The 27728-nt window shown below is 37.5% G+C and overlaps 2 protein-coding genes across 3 annotated transcripts; both read left to right on the top strand.

The window, feature by feature from the left end:
• The first annotated feature begins 4835 nt into the window (after window positions 1–4835).
• lgals3b (lectin, galactoside binding soluble 3b) lies at window positions 4836–7777 on the top strand. The gene is made up of 5 exons (XM_051132531.1): window positions 4836–4965; window positions 5056–5340; window positions 5737–5825; window positions 6530–6698; window positions 6988–7777. The coding sequence occupies exons 1-5, from the start codon at window positions 4960–4962 to the stop codon at window positions 7144–7146; spliced, it is 708 nt and encodes a 235-aa protein (XP_050988488.1). The 5' UTR covers window positions 4836–4959; the 3' UTR covers window positions 7147–7777.
• A 1615-nt stretch (window positions 7778–9392) lies between these two features.
• fbxo34 (F-box protein 34) lies at window positions 9393–27221 on the top strand. Of its 2 annotated transcripts, none has more exons than XM_051133571.1 (3): window positions 9393–9603; window positions 19719–19872; window positions 24119–27221. In XM_051133571.1, the coding sequence occupies exons 2-3, from the start codon at window positions 19781–19783 to the stop codon at window positions 26151–26153; spliced, it is 2127 nt and encodes a 708-aa protein (XP_050989528.1). In that variant the 5' UTR covers window positions 9393–9603; window positions 19719–19780; the 3' UTR covers window positions 26154–27221. The 2 variants fall into 2 exon arrangements, with proteins under 2 accessions (XP_050989528.1, XP_050989529.1); XM_051133572.1 differs by lacking the exon at window positions 9393–9603 and adding an exon at window positions 17321–17423.
• Window positions 27222–27728: the final 507 nt, after the last annotated feature.

The raw sequence follows: 27728 nt of genomic DNA, 5'->3' as shown, positions 1-27728 counted from the left end.
CCTAAATGTTCTGATACAGGCAGGTGCTTATGATCTTAATGATAAGCTAAGATTTCAGTGTAATTGTCTGCAATGCTAAACAAAATATTGACATTAACAACATTTAAAGAAGATGCAAATGTTGGCAAATAAAGAAAGACATTAATGAAAGACATTGGTCAGTATCTAAGAAATCCTTCATTCTTTTGTTTTGTTTTGATATATGACTGCTTAATAAATTACTCCCAGAATGATTGAATAGGGACAAAAATCCACACTGAGAAGTATACTTGTTTATTATGTTCTTAAACTTATTATCTTATCAAGCTTAATCAATCGTCAATATTGGTCAACACACATTTGACCCCTCACCCCTATCAACCAATCACCTTATGACCTCTGAACCCGGTGCTTTAAAGCGCTTGTTTGACACCTAGTGTTAATAAAACAGATTTCAGGCTCTTTATAAACCTTTCTCTGTCGGCCAAGCTTTACTTATTATGTCGGTGAACCATTACGTAAAAGTCTACACCCTGCATAATGTAAGATAGATCATATTTCCTGTTTAACACCTTGACTAAATATACAGATAATTTGGGAAGCATATGTGGTTTGCTCTAAGTTGTGAAAGCATTCCAGAACAAACAAGGGCAATTGAAAATTTGTTCATGAACATTAGCCTTTATTTGATTTGTATTAAAGCCAAATTAAGGCATTTAAGGCTGTCTGGAAAATACCGTAGAATATTTGAACAAAGGCTTTAAACAAATCCACGTTAGTATAATCGCACGTCCCTGACACTTATTTACAGAGTAAACACGCCATCTAGTGGATGTGCAGTGCATGACTCTTTCAAATACTGTACTGAATAGACATATAATGAAATCTATTATATTTAGACTTTATATTTATATTTAGACTATGAAGACTTCTTCCATCAGTCAGAAAAACCAGATGCTATATCATCTTTATTTATATACCTTTATTTATATACCGCCTTTAACAATACAGAATTGTGACAAGGCGGCTGTACAGTATTAAATAGGAAATAGTACATCAACAATCCAAAGGGCAACAGTAAACACTCAATTTTTAGGTAAAGGTAGTTAATCAAATACAATAAAATAAAATACAATATTGTGTGAAGATAAAGTGAAGATAAAGTGTCCCCTATACTAAAGTTTCAAATTGTTTCTACACAGTTTTTTTTATTTTAAAGAAGTCTCTTCTGCTCACCAAGCGTGCATTTATTTGATCCAAAGAACAGCGAAAAATGAAGAAATATTTTTGCTATTTAAAATACCTGTTTTCTATTTGAATACTTTTTAAAATGTAATTTAATCCTGTGATTTCAAAGCTGAAAAATAAAAATTATACTGACTCCAAGTTGTTGAATGGTATTGAATGGTATCTATTCATAATGGAAAACTGTTTTAAATATTGATAATAATAATAATAATAAATGCTTCTTGAACTGCAAATCAGCATATTAGAATGATTTCCGAAGGATCACATGACACTGAAGACTGGAGTAATGATGCTTAAAATCTAGCTTTGAAATGGAAAGCAGTTATTTTAAATAGTAAAAATATTTCACAACATTACTGCTTTTGCTGTATTTTGGATCAAATAAATGCAGGCTTGGTGAGCAGAAGAGACGTCTTTAAAAACATTACAAATCTTACTGTTCTAAAACCTTTGACTGGTAGTGTATGTCATCTTAAATGTACAATATAATAGCATGTAATATACATTGACTGTCCTGTTTAATAAATTAATTTTTAAATTAAATACTAGTTGGATTAAATAAAAAGATTTAAAGTTATAAACAAATATAAATCCAATGCAAATGTCTAAAAATGAAATCAGTTTTTATATCAGAAAGACATTTATGAACTTTCCACTCTCACTGCTTTATGCATAAAATGTAACATTTATAACTGATTTAAGGCTGACTCCAAATGTCATGCATTATTTAATTATAACACAGAATGACCTGCTGACAAATACAGCCTTCTATTAATATTTAATGATTAATAAGGTAAAAATGCATGTTTATAACTTCAAAGTTCTCTCAGGAAGAACTGAAGGTCTGCATTTGTAGAATGCATGGTGAATCAGCATGAATGACATTTGAACTTACAGTACCAGTAAAACATCTGGATAGACTTGACTGAATGTTACTTGTGATCTTCAAATCCTTTTGATCTAAAGCCAGCTTTCTTAAAATTAGTTTTTGTAGGTGAATATAAACTGTGCCTATGTATGAATTTGTTTATCAAATTGATAACACTAAGGTTCCCATGTTGCACTACATGAATTTGGTTTACATGAGTAAGCAGAGACAGAATCTAGACAAAAGGTGGCGAATGAAAACAAGCTACAATATTATTATTTTTTATTTGTGTGATGTTTTTGGTTGCAACACTGCTCCAATACTGCAACTTGTGTTAATTCATAGCTTTCGATTATTTTACTACTATTCTAAAATGTGGAAAAAGTAGCAGTAGTGAATAAATGGGTGTGTCCACTGTATATATACAGCCATGCGATGCCAGTTACTATGCAACCCTACATATGTTTTGAACTATGAACAGCTATTCCAATCCTTACCTAGTTGCCAAGGCAACTTGGCTTTTTCATTCTTTGGTTCTTTTGTTCATCCAAAAAAAAACGAAACTCCTTGAATTCCCCCCGATTACACCCATCCTTAAAACACATGAGGTTAAACACCCCAGATGAACTAAAGTGCATAACCTTCAGAACATAAAAAGCCAATATTGACTCAATCAGATAAGAATGTTTTAGCATACTTGTTAAAAAGATTATTCACAGTTTCTCCTCTCCTCTAAAAGATCATATTTCACTATGGAAATCAGGCCATGTGTTTGTGTGGGTGCGGTCTCTTCTCAGAAAAGCTGGGGAGGGTTTTTAGGGGCGTGAGAGTGTATTTATGAACTCCACCCGGAATTCCTGTCTGTGTACCTACTGCTTCTACAGAACAGCACCTGTGTGACAACAACAGCACAAATACAGGTATATACCTTCTTTTAGCTTCTTTTTCTTTTTTTTTTTAAAACATTGAGGTTAATAGATGTGAGTTTGGTGTTTGTGTTTGCATAGTGATGTGTAAATGTGGCTGAAGAGTTTTTCCTAATGCCAACAGAAAGTAATCCTGTTATGCTGACATAAAAAACACCTTGAGAGTTTTATAGACATTAAACAACTTGACATTTTTGAAAGAAAGCTAGAGTTTAGTTGTACTTTACCTAGTTTTAAATGCATGCCTTCACAGGCCTGGAAAAATCCACATGCCTAATTAATGTTTTAACTTTCAGTAGAAGGTGAATCAGATCACATAAACATTGCCATGCTAACAGGAAACAGTGTGCTAAGAACAGGATACTGATGACTAAATGTTTCTCTTGATCGTCAAATCAATCTTTATATTCACTTTGAAAGAAAGATAGTTTAGATGTACTTTTGCTGGTTTTAAACATATGCCTTCATGTGATTCACAGGCCCGGTGAAATCCGCAGGCCTATTAACGGGTCTAAACCTGCAGTGTTCAAGTTGCAACTGAATGCAGATTGCATAATAATACTCTTAAAACTTTGCTAAAGGGGAAAAGGTTATATTGATTTGAGGTTTTAGAGATGTATGTTGTATGTGCAACATTTCAGTGTGAATATTTGTACAAATTCTTACTTCAAAAGCCAAAACACATCATGGGAACTCTATTTCATTTAACATGCGTCTCTTTTAAATAGAGTGCATTTATTATCATTCACAAAGTGTTTGTTAATAATATCATATTATCTGCTATTGTAATCATCATGTATCCCCTCTGGCTCACCATTCACACAGTACAATGGGTGTGGTGGGTGTTTTCGTAGACGAGTGAATCATCAACTAAAGGGAGCATGTAATGTAGTCTTGGGAACCAGTAAAAAAAATTATATAATTTTTAAAACAAACATTGACAAAATTTATTGGGGTTTTCTTCAACTGCTTCACCTTTATCACTCAAATGCACTTTTATTAACCTTAGGTTATATGTCAGAGACTATGTTTAGTGGAAAGATTGCCCTTGTGCATTCAGGAGGGTGAATTTGCTTAAAGAAATAGTTCACCCAAAAATGGATTTGGTGAAAAATTTCTTACCCCCATGCCATCCAAGATGTAGGCGAGTTTGTTTCTTAAGCAGAACTGATTTGTAGAAATTTAGCATTGCGTAACTTGCTCACCAATGGATCCTTTGCGGTGAATGGGTGCTGTCAGAATGAGATTCCAAACAGCTAATAAAAAAAATCACAATAATCCACAACAAACAACAATTCATCAGTTAACCTCTTATGGAGTGAAAAACTGCATGTTTGTAATAAATTCATCATTAGGATGTTTTTAACTTCAAACTGAATGTATAATTCATCATAACGCCTCCTCCAGTGAAAAAGTCCCATGTTGTCCTCTCACATCATAAAAGCCACCAACATATTTGCTTAAAGCTGTTTTGGACTGTTTTTGCTTGTAAACAGTGCTTAATCTGTGTATATTTCAGTCTTGATTCAGATGAGATGATTTTTTTCCTTGCATGGAGAAAGCAATTTTATGAGTAGTATTTTACTCTAGCAACCTTTTGAAGTTAAAAACAGCTTATTGATGAATTTATGTCAGCTTTTCACTCAACAGACATTAATTGATTAGTTGTGGATTATTGTGAGGTTTTTATCAGCTGTTTGGACTTTTATTCTGACGGCACCCATTCACTGCAGAGGATCCTTTGGAAAGTGATGTAATGCAAAATTTCTCCAAATCTTCTCCAAATCATTCCAGTGAAGAGACAAACTATTACTGAGTACATTTTTAACATTTTTTTTTAATTTTGGGAGACCTATTAATTTAACAAAATATTATTTCAATTAAAAAAAATTAACATTCCAAACTTAATCTTCTCTCTCTGTTTTTATTTCAGGTATCATGGATGTAAGTACTTTTTTATCATCTCAGTAATTCTATTTATCTAATTTAGCACAACAAATACCATGTTATAATTTCCATTATATTGCGTTTCAGCTTTCAGATGCCCTTGACTTCCCACAGCCAAATAACCAGCAGGCAGGAGGCCCCGTATGGCCCGGCCAACCAGCCACCTGTCCTACTCAGCCTGCTAACCCCACCTGGCCTGGTCAGCCCGCTAACCCCACATGGCCCGGTCAGCCAAACCAACCGGTCTGGCCAGGGCAACCATACCAACCAGCATGGCCTGGGCAGCCTCAGCAGCCTACAGCTCCTGGGTGGCCTGGACCTGCACCACAAACTGGTCCTTATGGTGCTCCTGACCAAGCTCCAAGACCACTAGTAAGATGTTTTCACTCTCCTTGGATTTGTACAACCATCACAGAGTTTGCTCTGTAGAATACAGATATAAATACCCAGGGCTGGTGAAACTCCCATTTGTGACCAGTCATAAGGGGCAATTTTTTTAAAATGTATTTATCATATGAATAAACACGTTTTCTATTGATGTATGGTTTGTTAGGATAGGACAATATTTGGCCGAGATACAACTATTTGAAAATCTGGAATCTGAGGGTGCAAAAAAATCAGAATATTGAGAAAATTGCCTTTAAAGTTTGGCTATCACTGCAAATATGCCCGTGCTACTTAAGACTGGTTTTGTCACTTTTTTGAATCTTGTTAAAGTTAACCCTTTTACTATGCATTTACTTTTTGTTTTGTTTTGTTTTTTGCAAGACTGTGCCATTTGACCTCCCACTACAAAGTGGAGCCTATAACAAGATGGTCATTACCATCGTTGGAGAGGTCAAACCCAATGCTAAACAGTAAGAACAACAACACACATACACAACAATTGTCATTTCACAACTGACAATTAACAGCTGTCCGTCACTGATAATACAGCACATACACTATTTAATATTTAGGCCTACATTTAAGGTTTATGTATTGCATATAAAATGTCCAACCATTTAGATTACACAGTTTTAGCATAAACCAAAAACTTTAAATTGTTGCATATATATTTCAGTCATACGTAAATGAAACGGGTAAGATTTATGCACTGGTTTATTATTAACTGTTTGCATTTATTTTATTTAATTTAAATAGTTTTTCAAAATGGATTTATTAGAATCCGCATAATTTTTTCAACAAAAAAAACAATTACACTCACTGAGTTAAAAAGTATGAGTACAGTTAAATTTAGCTAACTGTGGAACAAGCAATATTCAATTATTGAATTTCGAAATTAAAATGTAATTTGATGATGATAAATATATACACCTGGTTATTGTGTTTTAGGTGTAATGTTTTCTAATAGTTTTAATAATACTTTTTTATTAGAAAACTAGTAGAAATCATACTTGTGTGTGACTGACAAATATGCATCACATTAATTTTATGACAAACATTTTGCTTGTAAATAATGTGCACTGATGAATTGTTCACAATGAGACCAAGAACTTGTATTGAATTCAGTTAAATTATGATTTTTTTAAAGTGTGTATTCTTATGTTTTCTTCTCCAGCTTTACAGTTAATTTAAACCGAGGGAATGACATTGCGTTCCATCTAAACCCTCGCTTCAATGAAGGCGGAAAGCAAGCGATTGTGCGAAACAGCATGATTGGAAACAAGTGGGGAGGAGAAGAGCGTGAGCTCTCCTCCTTCCCTTTTGTCCTAGGAAAGCCTTTTGAGGTGAGCATGGCACCAAACATTTTTCTTTCTATTTCATCTCAGTGGTTTTATTTAGACTAAACAAATGTCTTAAATATTTACTGTCGGGCCCTCATTGTGTTTAAAGACATTAGGGAATGTCTAAGATATTGGATAGCTGGATGTCAGTGTGGAAAAGCAGTATTTTTAGCATCACTAAAAATGCTCCAACAAAACATGTTTGTAAGGCTATGCATTTGTCTAAGGCCATGTTTGGTCAAAACTACATGCTTGTTCAGTTGCAACCGATTACATTTGCTTTTAATTTCAGCTGAAGATCTTGTGCACTGACACCGAATACAAAGTGGCCGTGAACAAATCGCACCTTCTGGAATACAAACATCGGATCCGTGAGCTCAACCAGATCAGAGGTCTTAGTGTCTATAATGATGTTATCCTCAACTCTGTCAACGTGGAGACACTGCAGTGAAATCATAATCATACTACAGATTCTGTCATAGTTGAATCGTTTAACAATATGTGTGATGATCCATTCAACCACATGTGCAAATTATTTTACCTCCAGGAATCATCTTTTTTAAACACTGTGTGTGTCAGTAAGAGTTTATATTTGCTACAGATGTTAGAGTGATATATGGTAAGTTTGCATGCAAATCCCGTTTTTCTCAATGCTGTAGTTAGCTTTGCTACCTCTAGGTGGGTCTGTTAGTATCTGGGAAGGGTTGGACATATTTTATGGAAAATTAGCTAAATTAGTTTTATATTGATACATGAGATATTGATCACTTGCAAAGTCCATTGCATTTATGATGCTGCTGAGAATAACGGTGGTGGTCATAATGAGGAAAATCAAGAACTGAGCGTAATTAATGTGAAATTAGAACTGGAATAAAATAGGATTCTGTTAAAATAGATCACCTTCAACTGTAACCAGTGCCAAAGATAGGTCTTTTTGGTTTAATGATCCCATGATTAAAGAAACAGCAACCGATGTAAACACTGAGTGGTGTGCATGTAATTACAATCCTCTGTGAGATCTGTGTATTATACTTTTACTGCCAGCTCCTAATATAAATAAAATAACAGCAGCGTAAACTGAAGTCAAGGCAGTGTTACATTTTTAATCATGGAAACAGTCTGTCAGAGACGCCCTGAGAGAAATCTAATAGACCTGACCTCAATTATGCAGAGGTCTATTTATAAAGTGCCTCAAGCACCTGATGACTCTTCGAAGAGTTGAACCCTGTTGCAACCCACAGATGAAACCTCCGGCATTGTATAACTAATGTGCACAAATTTCAAGAATGTTCCTTTGTTTTGTGATTCTGTTTGTGTGTATTTTACATCACAAAAGCTATCTTAACCCACTCATATCATACTACATACTTACTAAAATGCCTCATATAATTTTTGTTATCCAATGATAGTTATAGATAGCTATAGATTTGTATTGTTTGTGTTTAGATGCTTATATAATAGAAACAGAAGCCCAGAACAGTGCAATACTACTACTACTATTAAAAACATATAAAACAAAGTTTATAAACCTTTTTATTTCACTGTTTTGGGCTTCTATTAAAATATATACACTACCAGTCAAAAGTTTTTGAACAGTAAGATTTTTAATGTTTTTTAAAGTCTCTTCTGCTCACCAAGCCTGCATTTATTTGATCCAAAATACAGCAAAAGCAGTCATATTGTGAAATATTTTTATTATTTAAAATAACTGCTTCCTATTTGAATGTTTTTTAAAATGTAATTTATTCCTGTGATCAAAGCTACATTTTTAGCATCATTACTCCAGTCTTTAGTGTCACATGAACCTTCAGAAATCATTCTAAGATGCTGATCTGCTGATCAAGAAACATTTTATTATTATTATTATTATTATTATCAATATTTAAAACAGTTCAGTACTTTTTTTCAGGATTCTTTGATGAATAGAAAGATCCAAAGATCAGCATTTATCTAAAATTTTAAAAAGCATTCAAAATCTTGAATCAGTATAATTTATTTATTTATTTATTTATTTTTTGGGGATTAAATTGATCAAAAGTGATGATAAAGACATTTATAATGTCACAAAAGATTTCTATTTCAGATAAATGCTGTTATTCTGAACTTTCTATTCATAAAAGAAAAACAATCTACTCTGAAAAAAATCTACTCAGCTCTTTTCAACATGATAATAATAATAATTTTTTTGTTGTTGTTTTTTTTAAATGATTTCTGAAGGATCATGTGACTGGAGTAATGATGCTAAAAATTCAGCTTTGAAATCACAGGAATAAATTACATTTTAAAATATATTCATATAGAACAGATATTTAACTATAGAATATATATTTTAAATAGTAAAAATATTAGAAATTTTACTGCTTTGTCTGTACTTTGAATCAAGTAAATGCAGGCTTGGTGAGCAGAAGAGACTTATTTAAAAAAACACCAAAATCTTACTGTTCAAAAACTTCTGACTGGTAATGTACAAATCATCAAATCATCCTACTGGACATAAAAGGTGAGAATCACTCGTTTGAAAGACAAAAAAGTGTATATTTTAATGGTGTATTACTGCTAATAAGGAAATATTAATTGTTGGCGCAATAGCTTATAAAAATCCACATCTTGCCCATCCCAAGCAGTGCTCTATTTTTCTGTACTGGGTGGATTCGTGCACGCTCGCGTGTCTTTATGCGCGTGCTCGCAATATATGAGGCAGTGCCCGCTGCGCGCTCACCTGATTTGATCTCACACACACACAAGCAGACATGAAGCGTTGAGTCCTGAAGGACACACGACTTAAAAATTATGGCAAGATGAGATGAATTCACCCCAGTAACGGCAAAAGAACAAGGCGACGAAGAGTTTCCCTCTTCAGCAAGTGAATTCACCTCTCCGTTTCGACTTTTATTCTATTTTTGCTCAGGTCAGTTTTTAATCTTCTATTTCCTTATGTTTTGCGTATTGCTCATACGTGTCAGTCATAAATACCTTTATATGTGGCGTTAGCTGAGTTTCAATGGCTTAAAAATGCATTTAAAGTGATGAAAATGTAGCATTTATTTGGAGTTTTTTCCTGTTTGACTCGGTTTGGCATATGCTGAGCGGAACTAGCATTTAAACACCACCAAAACAAAAACATACATCCTTTTATAGAGTCTAAATGACTTATTTTTGATGATTCATTAATTATGCTTGTGTATTTAAGCTCATATATTCGTTTAAGTACTTATTTTTTTTTCTTTAAATAGCAGATGTATGTGATGGCGTTTCTGTCAGTTAGCTTTAGTGCTAATGAGGATAGACGCCTTAATATTACATGTATTATTTTGAATGATTTTTTTTATCGATGTAGATTTTTTTTTTACCTTTTCAGTGCGTATTATTAAGTACAAATTGCTCATGTTTAACTTGTGGTCCCTAATTAATAACTTTCTTGTCGACTTATTGGTGCAATGGCCTGTTCCTGTTTTCAGATTTGTTTTTATTCCTTTAATAAAGTGTATCTTACTTTGTAGAGAGTTTTAAGCTAAGTTCAGATCTACAGAATCATAATTGTTCTTGGCAAATTGTTGTTATTGTTTCATTCTGTCACTTTTGAACTTTCTTTTTGACTCTTGTAGTCTTTCAGATTACATACAAATGAGAATTTAGGCAAACAAGACCTATAATAAGCCCTATTATGAGGATGTGACCACAAATTAATGTTGATTTATTCCTTTAATAAAGTGTGTCTGACTTTGTAGAGAGTTTTAAGCTAATTCAGATGTACAGAATTATAACTGTCCTTGATAAATTATTCAGTCACTTTTGAAAATTCTTCCTAACTCTTGAAGTCTTTCAGATTACATACAAATGAGAATTTATGCAAACAAGGCCCATCATAAACCCTATAATGAGGATATGACCACAAATACATGTTGTTTATGAGGATATGATTCTAAGATTTCTATAGAGGTCTTTCTGCCTTATTCAATTGTTGTCATTAACCCAAACACGGACACATCATGGTGTCCATGTGCATTAGTTGACCTGAGAAAACATGGTAATTTGTTAGAGGTGAATGAGACACTAAAGCAGCAAAAACATATAATGTTTAACTACTTGATTAGACATCTGAACTTTGCCCCTGCGTAAGGTGTTGACACCAGCACCTCTGTCTCACCAGATGCAGAAATAATTTAACAGATTTTAACCGATAGGTCAATTCATTTGCTTAAATGCATGGTCTGAATTAAAAGTTACTTACAAAATTTGTATGTTATAGGCTTTTGTTGGTTATTAGACACTTAGAAACAATCTCAAACCAAATTTGGTCATGCAAAAATAATCTCAAATTTTTTTGTAGTCTGTGCAAGTTTGCTTTCCTGAAGTCAAGCTTTCAGCCAAATTTTGATCTGAAGCCTAGCTTGTTTTTAACAGGTCAGTTGTTACCAACAGTGGGCTGATCCGCAAGCCTTGTTTTTCCATAATGGGGGAGGTGGAATGAGCATTTTGAAGCTCTACAGTTTTGGTAATTGCAGATCAGGAGTGCAAAGAGTGGCTTTTATCTTTGCTGGTCAGCTGTTATGCGGCATGTCAAAACCAGGCCATACATCCCGTTAAAGATGTGATAAATGTCCTCATGCTTATTTGTCAGATGATGATGTGGTGGTGGGGTAGTTTCATTTGAAGTCCTTTTGTTATCCACTAAACCTTGTTTTCACAGATTGATGTGCATTTGCTTTTTCAGGTCACTTTATTTTAGGTCAAGGTGTCAAAATGTTTTTTCTTCTGAAGATCTTTAAAACTAGATTTCAATCATATCTTTGTGAACAGCTGGAGAGTTGCAGAACATGTGTGAAGTTGTTTTAAAGCAAATATACATTTTGCAATACACAACCCGGAAAGTCCAACACCAACCTGACCACTTAGATGAGTTAGTGTGATACAGAGGCATGCCATAATTGATAGTGATTACATACAAATGAGGTTTTCAGTGTTTTGACGAGACATTTTAGTTATGCCACAGAAATCTTGCATTTATAGTCTTGGTCCATTTCTAATAAATAGTTTAAACAGTTCCTCTTATCAGGCCAATCAAGAGGTTGGTTTATTTGGCAGGCATTTTAAGTTTATTTGGCAAGCAACATTGATTTAAGCAACTGGTGTCATGTTGAAACGTGCAGAATTGCTGCAGCCCTCTTTTGGTAGTGCTTCTCTGTCTGCCGTATGCAATGCAGTGAGAATATACCTAGTTAAGTGAACACTTCATAAAACACAGTTGAGCCCGACCACCTGTTTGAGCTCTTGCGATGGAAGTCTGACAACTGGACTGCTTACACAGCTTAAGAAAACCTGTTTGGCCACTCGGCCTGGAGTCATGTGGCAGACTAAAGGGAAGCGCAACGCATAAAGGTGTACCTTACCTCAGTCTGAAAACCACTAAAAGGTTTAATACAAACCTCTCGCAGGGAAGAAATACCCAGCAGGTTGGGACAAGCTTTTGTCTCGAACATGGGCAGGTCTGCAGTGTAGTATGTGGTTGGGATTGCGTTGCCCCCTTTGGAACTGGGGTTTAGTGTGTTTTTCATCAAGCTTGAAATGCTTTGAAGTATTTGTGTGGCAAAATTGTGCCTTGTCTGACAAACTCCGCATTATTTGGGCGGCATGTAAAATCCAGAACCTTTGTTTTCCACTGTTATTAATGCAGACTTAATGCATGCAGGTTTCCCATCAATCTCTGACCAAGTCTTTCTGTTTTTGTGTAATATGTTTTTGGTCTAAAATATGCTTATGGGCAGAAGTGCACAATAGAAATTTTTCAAATTTAGCCACTGACTTGCCTGAATGACTAATGGACTGAATAATTGGGCTGATCTTTCGAAATTTACAGTGATGTAGAATGACAAAAACCAATTAAACAAGCTGACCTCATTTGGTTGGTTTTGTGTAAATGGGTAATATAGTATTAGTCATTGAAAATTGGACAGTGACAGGCATGTGATTTCTGTTAGATACCATTAGGCATATTTTAGTGGCGTGCTCTTTATATTCATTAAAAAAAGTACTTTAATAAGAGGTTTTACAAGAAAGAATACAATTATTATTGAAATGCGCTACCAGTCAAAAGTTTTTGAATGGTAAAATTTTTAATGTATTTTAAAGCAGTCTTTTCTGCTTACCAAGCTTGCATTTATTTGATCCAAAGTACAGCAAAAAAAAGTAAGTTTATGAAATATTTTTGCTATTTAAAATAAGTTTTCAATTTGAATATATATTTTAAAATGTAATTTATTCCTGTGATTTCAAAGCAGATTTGTTTAGCATCATCACTCCAGTCACATGATCTTTTAGAAATCATTGTAATATTCTGATTTGCTGCTATTATTATTATTATTATTATTATTATTATTATTATTATTATTATTATTATTATCATCATCATCATGTTGAAAACAGCGGAGTAGAATTTTTTTCTTTTTTTTTCGGGTTTCTTTGAATAGAAAGTTTAGAAGAACAGCATTTATCTGAAATAGAAATCTTTTTTAACATTATAAATGTCTCTGTCATCACTTTTGATCAATTTAAAGCATCCTTGCTAAATGAGTATTCATTTCTATAATCCCCCTACCCCTAAATGCTGATCTTTGAATCTTTCTGTTCATCAAAGAAACCTGAAAAAAAAAAATGTACTCACAGATTTTTCACAGTACAGTTTTAAAGATCTCTTCTCTCTGTGGAGTGATGAGCCGTACTCTGAGAGATTGTTTACTTTAGCGCATTTAGCGCGTTTAGCCACAAACTAGCACGTTATCAGGAAATGTGATTGCAGAGATTCATAAAAAAAAAAAACCTTATACTCACTTCTGCTTTAGGTGAAGCTGGATCACAAATGATTTGCTTGAACATAGACGCATTTATGTAGATCGGGAGGCGCATTCCCTTCACAAACAAATGTAATCCACTGTGTCTTCAGCAGCTCAGATGTCAGGAGTAAGTGACGACCACTATGTTCATTATTACATCCAGCAACACAACACCTTAATCGGAGGTATTCTTGTCTAACATGCATCCCTACTCCGGCATCGAAACAGTGGAAGTCGGACTGTTACATCTGATGTAAAGGGGGTCTGAGGTAAGATGCTCATGTCAGTCCGCTATTGTGGGATGCCACACCGACCGGCATCTGAGAATGGCTCGATTTGAAAAAGGGGATATTATTTCTACAGATTAATTAAAAACCACTGCATGGATTTTATCATTATAGGGTAGATGTGTACATACACTGCCAACACACATTAATGTTCAAACAACATGTAAAAGTGAACTTGGCATCCAATGACCCCTTTAATGAATAGAAAAGCGGACTTCTTTTAAAAACATAAAATGTTATTAACCTTTAATCACGGTTTATATAAAAAAAAAAGTTGCCTTTTTTGACACATCCATCATACACAAGCTCACTTTTGAGTACTTTTTGTTCATGCTAAACTCGCATTCCGCAGGGAAGGACTCATTGCAGACAGTCTGTCGATTCCTAAGAACATTAGCGTAGCTGGCACACCTTCTTAATGAGATCATACGGCTGTGTTCACATGTCTGCTCATTACAGACGTTTATGACACTGGGTGATTTAATAGGAGAGTGAGAGAGAAGACAGATAGCAGTTACAATGGCAACGAATTTGTCTTGGAAAGCCAACTGCACAAGGTGTGTTCAACGTATCAGGTTTCAGCAGGGGCAGAGCGTTCAAAGGCCTGGTTTTGTTTGAGGTCAAGCAATGAATGTATATTGGTGCTGTATTTATATGCTGCTCATACTGGCTAGTTGGTCTGGGCTGTTGATACGCTTGTTGACTTGACCTAACTATTCCTAGCATGGTGTCAGAGTAGCAGCGTAGTATTTGGCAACAGGATGATTGCACATGCACACACCCTTATCGCCGACGGTTGCTCAAAGTGCCACAGAACCAATTAGAGTGCATGTGTGAACTTATATTGAGATATGGAATTTGCAGCCATGGCTGTTGGGAAATCAGAGGCTCTATAGTTAGTTGTTGGGATGTCTTCATTAGGGAGTTTGAGGCAGATTGATTTGCCTTTGTTGTTAGCTTGATGAACTACTGTTGACCTTTCTAAGGAGTTCAGTCTGCTGAGTGGTTGCTCTGGTTGGTTCTTGGACTATAAGATAAAGTCTTCGGATATCATATGCAAACATTGAATAGGTACACAAGTCTGTTTGTGAGCAAACACTCGTAATTTTATGTTAAAATGGCTTCTTTGGCGATTCAGTATTATGCTTTCGCATTTGTAATCGTTTTGGACGTGGAAGTCTTATTTTTGCTTTCTAAGCTTACTGTTTAAATTATTAAATATTTATTTATTTATTAAATATTAAACATCAGCATGTATATCAACCATGTATTTAGGTCAGTGATCAAAACAAGAGTGGACAAAGAGGACAGAGATAATCGCAAGCTTGTTTGTGACTCAAGAACATGCAGGAAGGCAACTTGAGAGGAAGGCAAATCATTGCACAATAGCTCCACCACAACCCATCTACAGCTCAGCTATGGGAAAGAAAACTCCCAAGTGCTTTGATTTGAAAGCAAACCAAATCAAATATAAAAGAGGATTCTGTCCATATGCCAAGTGCATTGAAAAATACATTGACTCCCTTGCTGGATTTGAAATAGAAAACCACAGAGTTACTTCAGTGTTTTTAAAGAAGGAAAGTTGTACTGAAGAACTGGTGGGAAGTGAAAAATCTTCTGCTGTTAGTTTAGGTGGGCTAAACTTTAGGACAAAAACATGAATGCATGGTAGTTTGTACTTGATTTTTTTTTTTGTTTGTTTGTTTTTTGTTTTTTCTCCTCCCTGGTTTGTATTTATAGATAAGGTCAAAAGTTTACATACACATTGCAGAATCTGCAGGTCTCACAAATTCTTTGGTTTTTCAGCATTTTATGTGTATTTGAACCCTTTCCAACAATGACTGTATGATTTCAAGGTTCATCTTTTAACAAGTGAGGGACTCATGCAACTATTACAGAAGGTTCAAATGCTCACTGATGCTCCAGAAGGAAAAACGATGGACTAAGAGCCGGGGGTGTAAACTTTTGAGCAGAATGAAAATGTGTAAATTTTTCTTACTTTGCCTAAATTTTTTTTTTTTTTTTTTTCCATTTAGTACTGCCCTTCAGAAGCTACAGAACATGCTTATATGTCTTCAAAACGACAAAATAAATAAAATTTACTCTGATCTTCAAATTCAAAAAGTTTCCGGCTCTTAATGCATCATGTTTTCTTCTGTTATTTTTTCTTCTGGACTATATGTAAAAATATTTTATGTGAAATATCTTTAAAATAATTAACATTTTGCAGACTCTGCATGGTGTATGTAAACTTTTTGCCTCAACTGTTTATATAAATAGAATTGCATTGATAGTACTTTTTACAACACTATGTATGCTGTTTATAATATGCAAATTGTCTGTATACTGAGACTAGCTGAATGGCCAAATTTGCATGCAGTGTGGAAAACCGTATCTCAATGCAAAGCTGTCAACTTGACCATTTAATTTTGTGTGTGATGCATGCATTGGGACTATTATCAACCGCAGTTACATCTCTCTTGACTTACAGTTTGCTTGAACTGCAAATATTTTTGTAATTTTAATATCGAAGATTATTATACAGTAGTCAACATTTGAAGTGGATCCAAACCTTTCATCAAAGTTGTCCTAAAACCAAAACAATACCCGTGCTTGTCTTAAGACAACTTTGATGAACTTTTTTGATCCACTTCAAATGTTGACTACTGTATATCTAATTTAACCATGCAGTGTAGTAAGGTCATGTGACTCCAGTGTTACTTGCTTTGCAAAATACATGCTTTTTGGCATATGATTTTTGACAAATATTTAGCAGTATACATTGCATACTTTGCATTTGAATTCTGAACATGGACCTGCAGACATGTGCTTTTATCCGTTTTGGCTTGGACCTAATGCTCCAAGACGTTTTGGACAAACTCAAAGGCTCCTCTGTTTAACAGAGCAGCTGAAAAGTCTCGGGTTTGTACCGTGAGAGGTGCGTGGTTCTTTGATTTATGTTCTTAAGTTTTTACAGGGCCTGAGATCTGGAAAGATCTATGAAAGCGATTGTAGCAGCTGGTCTGTTTTAGACGGTCTGGAAATGGCATTGTGTAAGCTTAGCAGCCGCCCCACCTCTCCTTTTGAATGAGTGCCATTGTTTTTGGAAAAGCACAGGCAAGTTCAGGTAAAGGAAGTGCGATATGAGAAGTTCTCGGGCCTTTAAAGGACCTCGTACGTGCATTGTGCAGTTATGTGTGTGTATTTCAGTGTGGCAGTGTTTGTCTTGCATTTTGTTTTGCTTGCATGTAAAGTTTGTAAGATGCGTGCACGCAGATTCTGCGCTCCGACCCTATTCTTCAGAGAAGGTCTGAAAGTATTGATTATCTTTGCCATTTATAGGCATGCAGGGATCTTGAATAGCCCATTGGCTCCTTATCAGACCTGAGTTTATTTCCTCCGGCAGGCGCACACGTGCTTGTAAGTGGAGCCCTACTGTCCCGGCCAATCACAGCTGCTTAGATGAAATTCTGGAGGGTGTCAGTCAGACCAATAAAACCACGTGCTGTGCTGAAGACGGTGTACATACTATCCTCTGTAATGGAATACTGCGCAAATGTCGGAGCGGAGGAATTTACAATGTGTTGACTTGTTGAATAGCTTGGATGCGTGTGAGTAAACACAAAAGACACGTATGTACAAAGCGGTCACGGTCACTTGTTTGCAAAAACATTGTCATTGTTTTAAGGATCATTTTTTTGACACTGCGCAGTGTGCGCAGGCTTCCAGAAGTCTTTCAGGCAGTTGCTCAGTTGTAAATTTGCCTTAGGAGCCGCATGAGCATGCTAGTATTCGGAACGCACTGATAGAAAGAGGAAATGAAGTTATCTCTGCTTTGTTTTGGTCTCTCCGTTGAGACTGTGTAATCTTGTCCTCACTGGTGAGCTCAGCCAGTGTCCGTTTTATTAGCCAGCGTTTCGTTGTGGGCTTATGGATGGGACTCTGGGATAATGTTCCAAAAACATCTTTTTTCAGGCTTATCTGCTCTTCATGGGTGAAGTATCTCTTTGAAAACAAACTGCTTGGCTGCTTTTCTAGCCCCTGGAGAGGGAATGGGCATAAGAAATCCAGAGCCATGTGTTGTGTTCAGCTTTACTTCACATGCGCTAATCTATGCCGTTTTATTTCTCTTTCCATATTGTTCATCATAAACATTTGAGCTGCAATGAATGTGAATTTTTAAAACCTTTGACATGATACTGTTTTACTGCAGCTTGTTTTTTATGTAGTCTTGTAAGCTAGTGTATGTAACATTTTGGATTAAATCTAAACAACTTCTTAACAAAATTTCACTGTGACCCAGTTTGTTACCAAGCATTCTCATGTCAGTGTTCTCTCTTTTATCTAGGTTTCTGTGTCTGTCTTTGTGATGTAGCCTAGTTATTTTAGAATTACACCCTCACAAGTGCTTCCTGCGTAGTGCATTGGCTATTTGAGTTAAACTGTGGTCACACTAGGCTTTGTGCATGCACAATTATGTCCGTTCCTTCACACAACCATGTGAATTTGAGTTTTACCCACAAGGTCAAACTGAGATGCATTGGTTAAATGTCTTGTGGAAATCTGCAGATCACAGTTAACCAAACTTGAACTTTAGTATGCAATGGAAGACAACTTTGGGCCCTCTGTGACCATGACTTAATTCTTTTTGACATGAAATACTCCATAATTGCCATAAGACCCCATAATGCATCACAGCCATAACCACGCCATCTCTTTGGAATGTACAGTTTGATGTTCAGCATTTGCAGCCATTGCAAGTGGTTTAAAATTACCACTACAAATACTCAGGGTACTAGAGAATGTATAGGTTACACACTTGTGTCAGAGTGTGTTTTTGTTTGCCACTAGCCAGTTCGCAGAACCTTTTAAAGGCTGATGCGGTCATTGAGTGCGTTTACATGTACATGAACATGATGCTGTTGACTTTCAGAAATCAGCTCATGAAAACCAGGTGCAAGAAAACGTGTTTGTGCCTGATCTCCAAAACATCAATGTTTTCTCTTATATTGGCATTAGAATACACAATGAGTGCAGATTGGGTTTTGCCTAAGCCTTTTTATATGATCTACACAGTTATTAAGTATAATTGGTATAAAATTATGACTATTTTGGCTTTTTAGGAGATGTTATGCAAATTATGAATACTATTACAAGTAACATGAGAAGTGCTGCAGTAAAAAGTTCCAGAATTGATTAGAAATGTACCAAATGTGTGACCTTGGACCACAAAACCAGCATGGGTAGCATGGGTACATTTGTAGCAATAGCCAACAATACATTGTACGGGTCAAAATTATCGTTTTTTTTCTTTTATGCCAAAAATCATTAGGATAATAAGTAAAGATCATGTTCCATGAAGATATTTTGTAAATTTCCTACTGAAAATATATCAAATTAATTTTTGATTAGTAATTTGCATTGCTAAGAACTTCATTTTGACAACTTTAAAGGAGATTTGCACCAAAGCTTATTTATTTAGATTTTAGATGTGTGTATATATCTAAATTTCAAAAAACTGACCCTTATGACTAGTTTTGTGGTCTAGGGTCACATATGAGCGTGTACAAAGATGTACACAAGACCACAGAAAGAGAACTAAAAGGGGTTAACAGTAAGTGATTTAAAAGTTAACAGTGAGTCAAGTACTCATGAAAGAGTCTTTGGATGTTTCCTGGTAGATAGATTCAGCTGTTCTAATGGACACTTTTACTGCCGGTAGAACTGCCCAACTGTACAAACCAATAAAAGATATCTGCAGTAAATGTTAACTATACTATAAAATGCTATCGTTGGTAGTAAGTTTATACTATAAAGGTCTTGTTTCAAAACTTTCCTTATATAGACTTTATGTAAGTTGGAAAGACAAACTGTTCTCAATTTTGTCCGTCAATGTTGTTTTGCAGTGAGGCTGGAGTCCTGAGCCCTTCTGTTGGGAGACATCGCTCACGCTGGAGGGAGGAGCCTGATGCCTCAGAAATGTGAAACTATCAGTTACTGCAACCCCACCCCTTACCGGGAACCACGGTTACGAGCCTCCAATCCGCCATCAGTCTGGAGGTAATTAGTACTTACTGCACTCAAGCCTATACATGACATCACACATTTCGAGGGTCATTTGATGGTAATTCACTCGCATTTGTTTAGACAGAACGAATCCACTTTGGTTTGTGCCTTTTATTTCCAGAAAAACAACATGAAGTCTTTCATCTGTTCATCATCATGAATGTCGCCCCCCATCCAGGGTGGTTTTTATGAATTTGTTTAGACGCAACAGCCAACATTGACACTTGGCGAGATGTTTTCTTAACAAACTTTAGAGACACTTGCAATGTAGATTTGGCGTTGAGCTGTGGCGGAACTCTTGTAGAGAATTTCCCTTTCTAAGATGTTTGACAGTAAAAGAAAAGCGTTGCTTTTAGCATATTGTGGGGTGGAGAAAAACAAGCTGCTCTGCGTGCGTTTAGCTTCACAAAAAGCGAGTTCCCATCTCGCCTTTAATTACCCCTCTGTTGTCTTCTCACTAAGCTACATGAGCTATAGACTGCAGCAACACATGTGGCGAAGTGTGCAGACCCAGATGCTCAGCCTTTTCTTCAGGAAGAACAGAGTGTTACGACATAATTGGAGCAAAGTCGACTTCATAATCGTGACCTCATCCTTGTTCTTCCCCCCTTCCATCCCCATCAGTTGGACAGGTCCTCTGGCAGGCCCCTTACAGAGGAAGTCTTGAGCGTTTACAAGAAGAGGGGAGCAAACAAATCTCTTGTTAACTAAAGCAGTGTGCTGATTTCAGTATGAGCTCACTTCATCCTTTGACGTTACTCATTCTGATGTTTTGCTTTTCACTTGCGGATATTTGTTTTCTTTTTACATAATACTGTTGTGCGCTTTTGCTCTCGAATTATCATTAGCTCACACATGTGTTTTGGCCCGTGGTCTCAAGGAAACTCTGAGTTGTGGGAGCGTTGAGGGCAAGGGCTGGGCGGCAGCTGTATGTTGTTGCCAGGTTGTGTAATGGGTAAAAATCAGCATTCGAGCGCCAGATAGGAGCTGGCGTGCCTCCAGGGTAATCATACTCCTGTCCAGCAATGGTGCTGCAGAGTGTTCCTCTGCAAACTGGGAGGTTCTTTAAAGATTTTGAAGTAATCGGTACAATTCTGTGCTCTCTTTTATGTGGTATTTTGTCATCCATCAAAATATAATTCAGATTACGTTTAACCTTTTGATGTTTATCGTTTCACGAACAATAGGGGGAAGCTAGCTAACTCAAGCCATTACCTTCCTATAACTGCTGACTTTTTTTAATCAGACTGCCTTGTCCTTTTATATATGTTTAAATTGAAGAGAATCTACTATGTTTGAGCTTTGCTAGCACACAAAAGTTGGCAAGAACAGGAAGTCAGAGGCAGGGTTGTACTAGGAAATGTGAGTGTGCCCGTATCCATGGACAATCAAAGCCGCTGTTGCCTTTTGTGTTGTCCCACTTTTTGACACCAGCTCAACAAAACGATTCTGATCTTACAGATTGGCAACTCCTGCTGTTTGCCACAAAGGAAGGTTGGCACAGAAGGGGATGTGCTGGTCTGTGCAAGCTTTCCAAGGACGCACCAAATGGTATTCTCACTTGTCAATGGACATGCCACTTTCCATGTTTGCCATCCAATGAATGACTGCAGCCCACATTCTTCCCCCCTTTTTGAGCAAGCAAGGCACCTCCCACTCTCACTTTGGCTCTGAAATAACTGTCCACACTGTCCAAATGCCATCCCATGTCAGGTCACGTGAGAATCCTCAGCACCACTTTATCAGGTCTGAATCTGCCGTGGAAGAATGCCTTATATGCACTTGTGTCTGTGAGAGTTCAGTCCTCCCACACATAGATACTGCTATTGGTGGTGCCGCAGGCTTGTTTGTAGGGCAGCTGGGTCTGTGTCAGCTGAGTGCTTGTGTAAGAGCCCAGCTGTGTCTGGACCTGGGTGGCTCTGCTCCCATTATGTCAGCCTGAGGACCAAAGGGAACAGCTAGGCCTTGTACTCACTGTGCTTGAGGAGTTACTTGCCATTTTGCACGTGCTATACAATCACGTGCTAAACACATTACTTTGAACCTGCCGCATTGACGGCTGGCACCAGCAAATTTTTTGGAGTTTATATCTCTGGATTCTTTTGTGCCATTAGAGTTTTACAGCTAATGTGCATGAACAAAAAATAAAGTGGGCACATTTAAAAAAAAAAAAAAAAAAAAAAAAAAAAAAAAAAAAAAAAAAACACTTTTTAGTATTGAGTTTTTCACTGATTAGAGACATCCATCTTAAATCAATGGTTTACCTAAAAATGCTAATTTGCACTTTACACTCTCTCATCTCTTTCCAAATCTGAATGATCCTGTAAGGCTGGCCACACACTTGAAGATTTTAAGCCCGATTTTAAGTCTGATTTGCACCCCCAAGCAATTGATGTATTGGTAAGCCCCTCTCCTCGAATGCAGATGAGCCAGTGGCAGTTGAGTATCAGGTGCATCTTTAGGTTTCAGCACCATAGAGAAACATTGGAAGATCCAAAGCTCTCAATGGTTTGATGGTGTTAATAATCCAAAAATGGTAAAACGATGTGCCTGAGGTACTTGTAACACTAATTCCAGGTATCCTGAGAGGATAGGCAATAGAATTTGAATTTATTTCATGATTCAATGTTCATTTGTTGGTTGTCATACTCTCACTAAGTTACAATTTTCATCTGCTCAAGCATGTCATGTTGTGCTTCAGCAAGGTATCTCTGGCTAAAACTAGCTATCGTACAAACCTAAATGGCTAACTGTTGTCACATCATGTACAATATAGGTCAAAAACACAAACAAAGGTCTACATGTCAGTGCCTTTCCATATTAAACTGGTTAATTTAAATGTACCCTGCAGTACATGAACAGTGTTGATCCTGGATTTTGTCATCTTCCATTGTGACTACCGTAAACATGAGGCTTCTCCCACTTACATTGCGATCTGTAAACCGACGCTTTCAAAAGAATCGTTACCACCATATTTATTTTTTAATATTTTATATATCCCTCCATGGCATATTTAAGCCCCACTTGAATGCTGCTCGACAAGAGATGGCCCTGTGTCCAAAATTTATCAAAAACATAGACAAGGTTTTCACACTGACAGCTGTCATTGTAAGATGGTTAGCAACGTTTGTTTGTCCGAGGCAGCAACAGTAACTAAGGGGGGGGCGGGGCTTACCAATAGGTTAGTTGAGAGGCTTGCCCTGATTTGGGGCTTGTTGCATAATGATTTTTGTCCAAAACAATCCTCAGTTGTGTGATTGTTATTACGATTATTTTACTGCTGCTGATCACGTCGAAGCCCACACAATCCTAAATCATAAATTTGTCTTGATCAGTTGATCAGGCTGCCTCTGACATGATACCCACAATAGCCAATGAGAGTGAGCAAGCGAATGTTGAATGATTCTATAGGTGAAACTTGGCAGGCACAAACATGCCACAAAAGTGGAGTATTGAGAAAGATCACCCATATCTGTTTTTTCCTTTGTTTTTCTTTTATGTAATACAAAACTTATGCCAGGAGAACCAGCTTTGCAAGTCACGTTTGATCTCACGAGTCTCACATGTGATCTCATCTCATTGTGAAAATGATACAGGTGTGTGGTCTCACGATTTGGCCAGATCATGTAGTGTGTGCCTTCAGAGGATTAAAATGTTAAACCTCAGTTGAAACGGTCCTTAAGTATGTGGTCTCCACCAGTTTTAAAATTGGTTTGAAAGATTTGAAAATTGCCTAGTGTGTCCCAGGCCTAACACCAGAACAATGTTGAGATGGTCCTCACTGCAGAACATAAGATCCAGGGGCTGAGGTTGGATCTAGATCCAACTCCTTTCACCTTACATATACCTAAACCTACCATCTCCACCCTGTAGATGTGGATCCAACCCGCCCCCTGGATCTTGTATTCAGCAGTGAGGGGCTACTGAGAATGTTCAGCAGAATATGTTGCTTTTTGTCCATACAGGGAAAGCAAGTAGTAAACATGAACTGTCAGGGCTACAAATCCCATTCAGCTTGTCCCATATTTGAAGTCTTCTAAAACTTGTACAGTACAAACTTTGTGTAATTTGTATGAATGGACTGAAATTCTTATGCTACTTTGGAATAGTCAGTGTGTTTTTTATGTAACTTTTTTAAAGATGTAATCTTTGTCTTGTAGTTTCTCTTTTATCTGCCATTTAGTTTAATGGAACACCTTTTATTTGTTTTGAAATTCTCTCTTTTATCCCTTTCACTTAGGTTTACCACCATGCACCTCAAGCCATACCCCAAACCACAAGATAAAGAGATACATCGGGAATCTGTGCACGATGGAACAAGAGGCCTCCATGCCGACCAGCAGGGAGTGCTCAGGAAAGAGTGGGGCGTTCGCCAGGCGTGTGGCCTCATGGGCTCATCTGGCAACGGCACAGCCAACCGGTGTCCCCTCAGTGTCATCTCCACCAACACCCTCCGATGTAGCAGTGTGAGCAATGCACCAACTAGAGTTAATGGGGCCCGCAAGAGCAGAGCATCCTCTGTCTCAACATTTACCAGTTCTCTAGTGCTGCTCTCACCTTCGACTGGTTTGGAGAATGAAGGCTCACTTCGGATCTACCAAGGAGAAGATGCAGAGGGATCTTTGGATATATGGGCTGTTATTAAACCTGGGAACACAAAAGAGAAAATCGCCATTTTTGCATCTCAGAAGTGTGGCAGTACTTGCAGTAGTGTTATTGAAAACGCCTCCGAAATGGAAGCAGTTGCACCAGAGCTGCGGACTGTCTCTGTGAAAAACAAAGGTTGCTGGGATGGTGACTGGTCAGTGGCCAAGCGCAGGAGAAGGTCTGGAGTTCCAGACAAGTCAAAAAGCATGGAACCTTCTTCCCCCAAAACTGAAATACTGAAAGTATCTCAACAGGAGACCCTAAATGAGAACATCAATCCTTGCAAAGGAGTTGGAGAAGATACAGTCAGGACTGAGGGGGAAGAAGATGAAAAGACGCTTTCTGTTGTGGAGATGGTGGCATACTTGGAGCAAAGAGCCAGCGACCAGCAAGTGAGCTCCAAAGTCCCATCCTTGCGTAGCACCAGCACCATCACTCTATCCAAAGTTGGAATCATCCCTCCACCTGCAGAGCAGCAGTCCAAGGTTGCAGACAAGCTGGAGGTCCAGGAGGAGGAAGGGGAATCCATTCGAGTCCTGGATATGGTGGCCAAGTTGGAGTCCCAGTGCCTGAGTAGACAAAGCCTCCGGGAAGGTGGAGGAGACCTCTCTCGAAACAACAGCTTGCGCAGGAAGGTGGGGCGTGTGCTTCTGGCAGGGTCAGAACCTTACCCGCTTCCATCGCAACCGGTGTCACCTACAGTCCCTCAGGACTCTAGAGTTGAGAGTGTCCCACAGCAACTGGATAGCGATTTAGACAAACTGAGTTCCCCACCAATAGAGACTTCGCAGTGTGCGCTTGACACCTGCGTTCTCGACACCTGCGTTCTCAAGGAGGAAGAAAGGTCTTGTATCTCAAGAGCGGAAACTAGCACATCTGTCGAGACATCTGGTGTGCAATCCTCACCAAGCTCAGAGTGCAGTGAGGAACCGCTACCAGGCATGTTGTTCTTTGCCAAATCTTCTCAGCCTCCATCAAAGAGCAGACCCCAGAACAAAGAGCCTTCTCACATCCAGGACCTTGAGCCTTCTGTGGACACTTCAGAGTCTTTCAGAGAGGAGAGCAAGGATGGACTTGTGGGTGACCAAAATTATCAAAACTTTGAGGAGACTTGCATAGTTAGTCAGGAGCCTGTGCCTTTTCCATTACGCCGCCTAGTGTCTCACGAATTCCTAGAAACTCGCTTCAAGATCCAGCTGCTTTTGGAGCCTCAGCAGTACATGGCTTTCCTGCCGCACCACATCATTGTAAAGATCTTCTGTTTGCTGCCTACTGAAAGCCTGGCTGCCCTCAAGTGCACCTGCCATTACTTCAAATTTATTATCGAGAGTTATGACGTACGGCCGGCTGACTCTCGTTGGGTGAGCGATCCACGCTACAAAGACGATCCGTGCAAGCAGTGCAAGAAGCGGTATGACCGCGGTGACGTTTCGCTCTGCCGTTGGCACCATAAGCCCTACTGCCAGGCGCTGCCGTATGGCCCGGGCTACTGGATGTGCTGCCGCAGGTCTCACAAAGACACACCTGGTTGCAACGTGGGGCTTCACGACAACCGATGGGTCCCTGCCTTTCATAGCATCAACATGCCAATTTACAAGAAAAGCAGGGACACTGATGAGGATCTGTAGTGTGCCAGAAAGACATATGCAGTAACTAGTGTGAATGGGCTGTGTGTTTCCTGTTGCCAATGAGCATGTGCGCTTATGATGTATAGTGCTTACAACCAGGTTGCTGAAACTAATACAAAATTGCTGGGTCTTTGAACTTCTACTCTGCCAACCAATCACCAGTTCCCCTGTCGAAAACCCTCCTCAGGTCCTTAATGTTGGTCTGCACTTTAACCTTTAAAGATTGAATTTTGCAGAATTCTCTCTGGGTACTGCTTGATAATTTTTACTTCGAGTAAGCATTAATGACTAACTTATTTTTTCAGTCCACCCTCTATTCTTTTTTTTTTTTTTTTTTTTTTTTTTTTTTTTCTGTGCTTCGTAACACACCCTGACTGTATTTCCTGCACTGATGTTAAACGTTTTTGAGCATTACAGTTCTTGCATTCATGATTAACTCATTGGCCAGTAGGGAAACTTTAAAGGAGGGTGCAATGAGTTATTGACATCTCCTATTATCATCTCGTATTACCGCTAAAAAGTCCTGGGATGTAAGGTGGCGAAGTGACTTCGCGACTTGATGGGATTGACTTTTTGAGATTTGTTCTGAGCCCAGATGTTTACATTGTACATAGCACAGAATCCTATATATCATAACAGGGTGATGAATGATGGCACGAGTGTGGCGTGAAATGCATTTATCTTAATATGGGGTAAAATGCCTTGTTCTTTTTATGCTAACTTTTTGTGTATATAGATATCTATGTGAAGTGATCACTCTTGTTCTGCAGTGGGGCTCTTAGGATAAACCGTTGTGAACAGGTAGTGCATATTCTCAAATTTTAAGTATTGATATCTCCCTTGTATGATGTATTGTTTCTTGATGGGAAACATTTGAATGTGGGAAGAGTGTTTCTCTCATCTTGACAGTGACTAACTGAACACCATCTGAAAAAAGAAAAGAATTCATTGCAATATACTGTTTTCCAAAGTGTGTCAGATTTTTAAAAATTATTAATGACGTTGCTGTGCTTTGCCTGTTAAGGCATTTTACTTCAATAAAGTATATCTTGAAGAATTTGTAACCAATGTTCTGCTCACTCTCTTCATTTTTTTCCCCCCTTTTTTTATGCATGCAGTGCTTGAATCCATGGAAAACCACTTTAAACAGCATACTTGTATTAACCAGTTAATTTATGGCTTTCTTTTAGATTAGTGTAAGCAGGGTTTAGTTAATTACAAGATGATAGGTTTTCCTTTTGGACGATGTCTTAGGGTTGCACATTTGATTTTATAGTTTTTAAACCTACTGTAAAAATGCACATCAATCATAACTGAGCTGTAATTTCCAAACTTCCATTAGCTTTCATTTTTTGTTCTTAGGTTTCAAGCTCTGACTGAGTGGAAGATGTGTTTCTGAGCAATAAAAAATGTGGTTTTCAATGGAGAATAAGTGGGTCAAACCTTGGATTTAAGTTGGCTGGCAGTAAATTGTTTATAAAACAGACAGCCTTGGTTGGTACATCCAAATAATGATTTTAAAAAAGTCTTAAGATATTAGACTTACCCTAGTTTTTCTGACCTGAACGTGAAAGT

This window comes from Labeo rohita, chromosome 17 (assembly GCF_022985175.1).
Source record: "Labeo rohita strain BAU-BD-2019 chromosome 17, IGBB_LRoh.1.0, whole genome shotgun sequence".
NCBI classification, from domain to species: domain Eukaryota; kingdom Metazoa; phylum Chordata; class Actinopteri; order Cypriniformes; family Cyprinidae; genus Labeo; species Labeo rohita.
The sequence above is the reverse complement of the archived record's forward strand: the minus strand, read 5'-3'. Positions and strand labels throughout refer to the sequence as shown.

Bases quoted from the DNA above. Each gene is read 5' to 3' on its own strand.
- lgals3b (XM_051132531.1), top strand. The intron at 5,826-6,529 runs GTAAGAACAACA...TTTCTTCTCCAG, and splicing joins GTCAAACCCAATGCTAAACA to CTTTACAGTTAATTTAAACC. The intron at 6,699-6,987 runs GTGAGCATGGCA...TTTTAATTTCAG, and splicing joins TCCTAGGAAAGCCTTTTGAG to CTGAAGATCTTGTGCACTGA.
- fbxo34 (XM_051133571.1), top strand. From the start codon at position 19,781: ATGCCTCAGAAATGTGAAACTATCAGTTACTGCAACCCCACCCCTTAC. The intron at 19,873-24,118 runs GTAATTAGTACT...CCTTTCACTTAG, and splicing joins AATCCGCCATCAGTCTGGAG to GTTTACCACCATGCACCTCA.